The sequence below is a fragment of the Galeopterus variegatus genome, unplaced genomic scaffold (assembly GCF_000696425.1).
Source record: "Galeopterus variegatus unplaced genomic scaffold, G_variegatus-3.0.2 Scaffold35, whole genome shotgun sequence".
NCBI classification, from domain to species: domain Eukaryota; kingdom Metazoa; phylum Chordata; class Mammalia; order Dermoptera; family Cynocephalidae; genus Galeopterus; species Galeopterus variegatus.
Window position 1 is genome coordinate 1,114,889 of NW_007726146.1, and position 7,795 is coordinate 1,122,683.

General features: G+C 36.6%; 1 protein-coding gene across 1 annotated transcript; it reads left to right on the forward strand.

Moving 5' to 3' along the window:
• Nucleotides 1–4,625: 4,625 nt before the first annotated feature.
• Nucleotides 4,626–6,633, forward strand: LOC103589100 (zinc finger protein 844-like). The gene is made up of 4 exons (XM_008570977.1): nucleotides 4,626–4,842; nucleotides 6,149–6,357; nucleotides 6,447–6,453; nucleotides 6,497–6,633. The coding sequence occupies exons 1-4, from the start codon at nucleotides 4,626–4,628 to the stop codon at nucleotides 6,631–6,633; spliced, it is 570 nt and encodes a 189-aa protein (XP_008569199.1).
• Nucleotides 6,634–7,795: the final 1,162 nt, after the last annotated feature.

Genomic DNA, 7,795 nt, shown 5'->3' on the forward strand with positions numbered 1-7,795 from the left:
ACCAGGCTGTTAGAAAATGAGCTTGACACCTAGGGAATTAAAGCAGACAATATAATATAGGCATGTCAGTCTCAAAGCTAGACTGGATTCTGTACTCTTCAGGTTCCGGGCTTCTACAGTAGAATACCTCCTTGCCTGCCACCATGTTGTGGAAGCCAGATTAGATGTGGATGAGTGTTTCGGTGGCCCCCAAGCCATGCTCAGGATCTGTACCACATTTTCCTGAAGCTGTTGGAAAGGGAAATTCCATAGTTAGATCAACAGCAACAAAGGAAAACAAAAAATGATGGTACTAATTTTCAAATTCAAATCAGATTCCATTTCTAGCCATCAAACATTTTTTAATTTTATTCATTTATTTTTAATTGACAAATAATACTTGTGTATATTTATGGGGTACAATGTGATGTTTTGAGCTATGTATACTTCATAGAAAGAATCAATTGAGCTAATTAACATATCCATCATTTCACCAACGAATGATTTTTTTTGTGGTGAGAATGTTAAAAACCTATTTTAGCAATTTTGAAACATACAATACATTATTATTAGCTTCGGTCTTCATGCAGTACAATAGATCACTAAAACTTATTCCCTCAAGTGACTGAAACTTTGTACCCTTCAATTACAATATCTTCCCTTTTTCCCTCCCCACCCCACCCTCAGCCTCTGGTAACCACCTTTCTACTCTCTGGGATTTTTTTTATAATTAATTGACATTATTTTTATAGAAGTTTTAGGTTTACGGAGAAATTGAGTAAAAAGTACAGCTAGTTCCCATACCCCCAAGTCCCCCCCGCCACACACACGGTTTCTCCTATTATTAACCTCTTGCATTAGCATGGTACATTTGTTACAATTACAAACCAGTATTGATATATTATTATCAACTCAATTTTGCATTGGGTTCTCTCTTTGTGTTGAAGCATTCTACTATGAGATGCAGTCTAGCCATCAAAATAGTAGAAGGTCAGTCAAAGGACACCTGATTCTATGAACATTTTATTTCATACTTGTAATGACTTTAAAGATGCAAGCATTTCTGTTTCCAGCAATTCAATTAAATAGGAAATTGTAGACCAATCTTGCTTAAGAACATAGATGTAAAGATCGTACATAACATGCTAGCAAAATGAATTCAAGACTGTTATGACCAAATAGAACTTATTGAAGAATAAAACAATTGTTAAGTACTAGAAAATTGAAATTAATTCACAACACTAAATGGTTCAAAAAGAAAAATTATATAATTCTTTCAAGAGATACAGAAAAATTAAATGAAGTTTAGTTCCCTTTTATGATTTTTTTAAAAAACGAACTTTTAGAAAAGTAGGAATTAAAGGGAATTCCTTTAACATGACGAAAAGAACCTATAAATGGTGAAATGTTAGAAAATTTTCCATTAAACTCAGGATCGAGATGTAAATTCCCATTATTACATTTTCTGTTCAATCCTGTCTAGAGGTCATAGCCAGGAAGTTAAGGAAGGAAGGAAAGAAGGAAAGAAGAGAGAGAGATGAAGAAAGAAAGAGAAAAAAAGAAAGAACAGCAAGCAATCTTCAGGAAGAGAATATAGGAGAACATCTTCGTAACCTTGAAATAGGCAAAATTTTATAAACAATACACATATAGCACTAAAATAAAATAAAACAATTGTAAAAGAAAATTGGACATAATAAAAAATTTAAACCTCTGTTCAACAGACACCATTAATAATATGAAAAGGTAAGTTATAGACATGAGAAGATATTTAGAATGTGTTTGCCTGACAAAGAATTTTGTTACAGAATATATAAAGAACTTCTATAAATCAATAATAAAACATTAATCCAATTAAAAATGAGCAAAATATTTGAATAGGCACTTCAAAGAGAAGATATACAAATGGACAATAAGGACATGAGTAGATATTCAACATCATTCATCATCAGAGAAATGCAAAATTAAATTAAAGTTACATTACACTCAATTCAATTAAAATGCAAAATTAAAACCCCTGTGAGGTAACACATCATACCCGAGGGAATGACTAAGACTAAGAAGTCTGATAACACCAGGTGTTGGATAGAATGTGAAGCAAATGGAAGTCTGATATGTCACTGGGGAGTATGTAAAATAGTACTAACCCTTGGATACTGGCAGTTTCATGCGTGTGTCCTTAAAGAGACTTGAACAAGCATGCTCCACAGCATCTTTATTCATGTTAGCCAAAACTGTAAACAACCACGTGTCCATCAAAGAAAAAGGGACAAATACATATATTCATACAGTGGGAATACTGGAATAATATTCAACCATGACAAAGAGCAAGCTACTGACACATTCAAAGAGAGTATTTTTGCTACCTGCAGTTGGAGACTGAGAACTCTTTACCTACTTGCACAAGAAGCACAATGTACCTATGGGTTTTAACCAGTGGCAAAAGATTGTGGGTGTGGGCTTATGAAAGCACAGCCCCCTTGCCTCAGGGCAGGACAACTCTGAAACATCACTTCCACTCTACAACTCTGCTGCAGGAACAGCCTGGAGCTTCCTTGCATGGGCTCTGCCTGGAATCACACCCCGTCCCACTTCCCCCATTCCCATGCTGGCTTCTCCTGGGAGAACTTCTTAATAAGCCACTTGCATATGACTCCTCATCTCAGGCTGTACATCTAGGATCCTGAGCTAAGACATCCCACTATCCATGGGCCAAATTTAATTTTTAAAAAATTGTTTGTGATATTTAATTTTAAAACTGAGTATATTTGTACTGCATTTACTAGCCCTATTTTGTTCTTACCACTTCTTTCTGTTTTAATTGAGTCCTATTTTGTTTACTGATCTTCACTGACCTTCCCTAGAAGGCACTTGTGGGCTTTAGACAGGGAAGTGTAATTTAGGGCCCTTGACAATCTCACCCCATTATACATGTCTGGCTTCATTCCCCACCTCTCTGTCTCAGGCGCCCTCATTTCCTGCCACCACTTATTGTTTTTCCATTTTCTATTTCTACAGGTACTTGCTCACCTTTGTTTCTTTACATATTGTTTGTTTACTACTTTAGGTTCCCCTAGCAAAATCCTATTCATCAAGGCCCTTATCAAATGTCCCTTTCCAGAGCACCACACATTAGAGGAACTGATTAAAGACCAGTGCAGGAGGAAGTTAGAGAGGCAAAGGGTAGGAGGGTCAGAAGGAGAGGTGAGGAGGGGAAGAGAGCAGAGATTTATCTTCTGGAATTCATGGAAGAATGCCAGGAGATAGAAAACCCCTTCAATTCTGTATAGCATTGGTGTGTTTCTACTTATTTCTGGGGAGAAGGTTTATGACGTTCATCTCATAGATATCTTTACTAAGAGACAGAAAAGGAAGTGGGGGAGAGAGAGAAAAAAAGGAAATAAGAATTTTATAACATTTTCTACATTTCAGAACTATGCTTGGGCTCCTACTCACCATGATAACATCATGAGGTCTACAGCTGCTATATTTCCATTTTACAGATAACAGAACTGAGGTTCAGAAGGGTGGAAGTCCCCTGATGACATACATCCTCTCCATGTCAGAGACAAGATGTCCACTCAGGTTTAGGATATGCAAGATCATGCTTTTTATTCTACTGGCTTCTGGACCTAAGGCATCAAGTAGAGATATTTCCCAAAGGCTTTTGTGTGACTTCTGAAGGCCAGAACAGGGCAAGCTGCAGGCAAAGGATAACTGGTCGTGTCCCTTGTCTGCTCATGAAACTAAGGCTGCTTGGGGACCATGGTCACTGCAGTCAGAGCTTGCATTGACAACTTTATTAGGAAAAAATAAAAGTCTATAATAATCAGAGGTCTGAGAAGTTAGTGATAGAGAGAGAGAGAATTAAAAGTCATCAGCGCTATCACAACCCTGTGGCCTTCTTTGATTCAACAAGTATTCTTTATAATCACCTATACTTTAAAGCTGCAGTTCTCAAAGTGTGGTTTGAGGACCAGCAGCAACAGCATCACGTGGGAACTTTTTAGAAATGCAAATTCAGGCTCTACTCTAGACCCGTGGAATCATACTCTGGGGGTAGATCACAGAGATTCATTTTAACAAGCCCTCCAGGGAATTTGAATGCTTGTCTGAGTCTGAGAACCACTGATGTAGTGTGCAAAACTCTCTCATTTAGTTTCTCAGTGGTTACTCTTGGAAACCTTGATTCTGTCTTTCTTTTTCCCACTGTACATTGAGGATGCTAAGGCTTAAAAGGGATGCAATTGCCTGAAAAGAAATCCAGGTGGCTGGCTTTGTAGGACAGCCCTCTTCTCTGAATATGGTGTGTCTCCCACATGTTCTCCTGGTGTCTCTGTGAGAGCCCCACCCACCAGGAGAATCAAAAGAAAGCTTTGCTACCTCCACTGTAAGCATTCACAGGCTTCCTGACAAGCCAATGGATACATAGAACCTTTTATGACCCAAACTGATGTGGGAATGATATATTCAGACCAATACATTTGACTTCAGCTAGGAAAATAATTTGAGTGTCAAGTAGACTTTTGATCCATTAAAGATGTATATTTCCAATAGCTCCATGTCCTCTGCTCTAGGAGTCCTAGGTGACTGCTGCAGTCTCTGTTTCCCTGTGACCCACAGGTATTGGGAGATCCTCAGGGAGGATGTTGGGATACCCCAGAAGCTGGGAAATGGACTCGATGGCATTTGAGGATGTGCCTGTGAACTTCACTCAGAAGGGGCCTTTGCTAGATCCTTCCCAAAAGAAACTCTACAGAGATGTGATGTGGAAAACCTTCAGAAACCTGGCTTCTACAAGAAACAAATGGGAAGACCAGGACAATGAAGATCAGTACAGAAATCATGAGAGAAATCTAAGAAGTTACATGGTAGAGAGACTCTGTGAAAGGAAAGAAGGTTGTCAGTGTGGAGAATCCTTCAGCCAGATTCCAAATTCTAATCTGAAGAAAATTTCTACTGGAGTAAAACCATGTGAATGCAGTATGTGTGGGAAAATCTTCATATGTCATTCATCCCCTCGTATGTGTATCATTTCCTACACTGGGCAAAAACAATATAAATGTGAGAAATATGGAGAGAAGGCATATAAATGTAAACAATGTAGGAAAACCTTTGTTTCTGTCACAAATGTTCAAAGGCACATGGTAATGAGATAGGAGATGCTCAGTTTCCCAGAGTCTGGATCTCAGGCCACTCCACTGAGTCTAAAACCACTCACCAAAGTCTCAGGCCCTTCCTCTGGGCCCTGAGTTACTGTTGCATGTTGCACCTATTTGTAGCACCCATGGGGAGATTGAGACAGCAAAAGGCATTGATCAAATTTAATTGATCAGTGTCCATGGTAGAGCATGTGCAGACAAGGAGTTACATAAGTGTTACATAACCTGGGAACACCACCTTAGTTAAATATTCAGAGACAGCAATGAAATGTTAGGTAGCCAATGATTAAAGGTAGAAGCCAGGGAAAAACAAGGCACCTACTCACTCTTGAGTCAGCCTGCACTTTGCCTGTGAAGTGTGTACTCTTTACTCTTTCTGTTAAACTTTCTTTCATTTTCTACTCTGATTCTGCTCTTGAATTATTTCCTGTGGTGGAGTCAAGAACCTGGTAGGGGACAGGGTCAAAAGGTCAGTGGTTTGACATACCCCAGACCCTCTCCTTTGGTGACAGTAACAGACACTGGAAATGGACCTTATAAATGTGTGGTATGTGGGCAAGCCTTTGCTTTATTCTGTTTATTTTCTATATATAAAATAATTTACATTGGCGGGGTACCTTATAAATTCAAAGGTTGTAGGAAAGCATTAAAATTTCCCAGTTGTCTTTGAATATATGAAATGACTTACACTAGAGAAAAGCCTTATGAATGTAAAAAATGTGGTAAAAGCTTTACTGTTCTAGCTACCTTCAAATACACAAAATAAATCATACTGGCAAGAAACCCCATGAATGTAAAAACTGCAAGAAAGGCTTCAGTAATTCCAGTTTCCTTCGAATACATGCAAGAACTCATACTGGACAGAAACCCTACAAATGTAAGAAATGTGCTGAAGAATTCAGTTTTTTCCAGTGGTTATTGAATACATGAAAAGACATACACTGGAAAAAAACCATATGAATGTAAAAAATAGGTAAATGCTTCAGTTTTTCCAGTTCCCTTTTAAGACATGGAAGAAGTCATAGTGGAGAGAAATCCTATGCATGTAAGGAATGTAAGGAAGCATTTAAATTTCCCAATTCCCTTTGAATACTTGAAAGAATTCACACTGGCAAAAAATCATATATTTATTCTAATAAATGTGGTGAAGACACTGGACGTTCTAGTTCTCCTCAAATACACGAAGGGACTCACACTGGAAAATAACTTTATGAATGTAAAAAATGTGGTAAAATATTCGGATATTTCAGTTGCATTTGAATACATGAAAGAGCTTATGGTAGAGAAAAACACTCTGAATGTAAGAAATGTGGTAAAGCCTTCAGATTTTCCAGTTCCTTTCAAATAAATGAAAGAATTCACATTGGAGAAAAACCCTATAAATGTAAGAGATGTGGTAAAGCCTTCGAATGTTTCTTTTTCCTTAGAAAACACAAAAATACTCGTACTGGAAAGAAATTCTATGACTGTAAGACATTTGGTAAAGCCTTAGATGTTCTAGTTTTCTTTGAATACATAAAAAATATTCGTATTGGAGAAAAAAATGTATAAATGTAAAAAAATGTGGTAACAGCTTCAAATTTTCTAGTAATGTTTGGAAACATGTAAGGAGTCATACTGAAGAGAAACCCTTTTAATGTAAATAAAGTGGTGAAGAATTCAATTTTCCCAGTTGCTTTCAAGAACATGAAAGTACTCACATGGAAGAAAAACCCGACGACTGTTAAAAATGTTGTAAAGCTTTCAGTTTTTTCATATTTTTTGAAAACATTGAAGGACTCACACTGGAGAAATGCCTTATAAATGTAAAAATGTGGTAAGGCCTTCTGCTCCAGTAACATTTGAGGACATGAAAGAACTTATTCTGGAGAAAATATCTATGCACAGAATGTGGAAATGCTTTCATTCCTCTCCTATCCGTTCAAAGACACATGACAACACAGTGTAGTTGGACCTATAAGAATGCATACTGGATTGAAACCCCAGTAGTTTTTAAAAAAATAGGAAATTTTTAAATTTTAATAATTACTTCAAAAGTCATGTGAAAACTTTCACTGGAAAAAAACACTGAATTTAAGTAATGTGGAAAGCCTGACACAGATTTATTGTTGTATCATGCTCGAGAAAATTCAAATGAATGAAACATTTAACATGTTATAAATCTGCTGTGTTTATTAGGTGCTTATTCTTAAGAGGTCCTCTGGATTTTCAATTTCCACTTTTTTTTGCAAGGAATCACTGCAATGAGAATTCCATAGTTACTCTTTAAGCAATAGTACAGAATTTAATAGGTAGTGGTTTTTTTCTTGTCAGTTAGAAATATAATTTTTCTCCATCTAAATATGCGCATAGGTTTACTTTTTATTGAGTCATTTGTTCTGTGATTAATCAGTTATCGAAAAATAAGTGTTTGTTAATTGTTGGGATTTTCTTACTGCCTTATGTGGCAAGCTCTGGGTATCTCTCACCTGTTATGTATATTCCACCTTTTTTGCTTGTGGAAATAACTACTCTTTTTTTTACATAAAGAAATTCATTCATTTTTTTCCTCCTAATAAAGAATTTGTATAAATTTGAAAAGGGGAAAAAAAAAAAAATATATATATATATATATATATATATATATATATATATATTACATTTCCCCCAGAGAA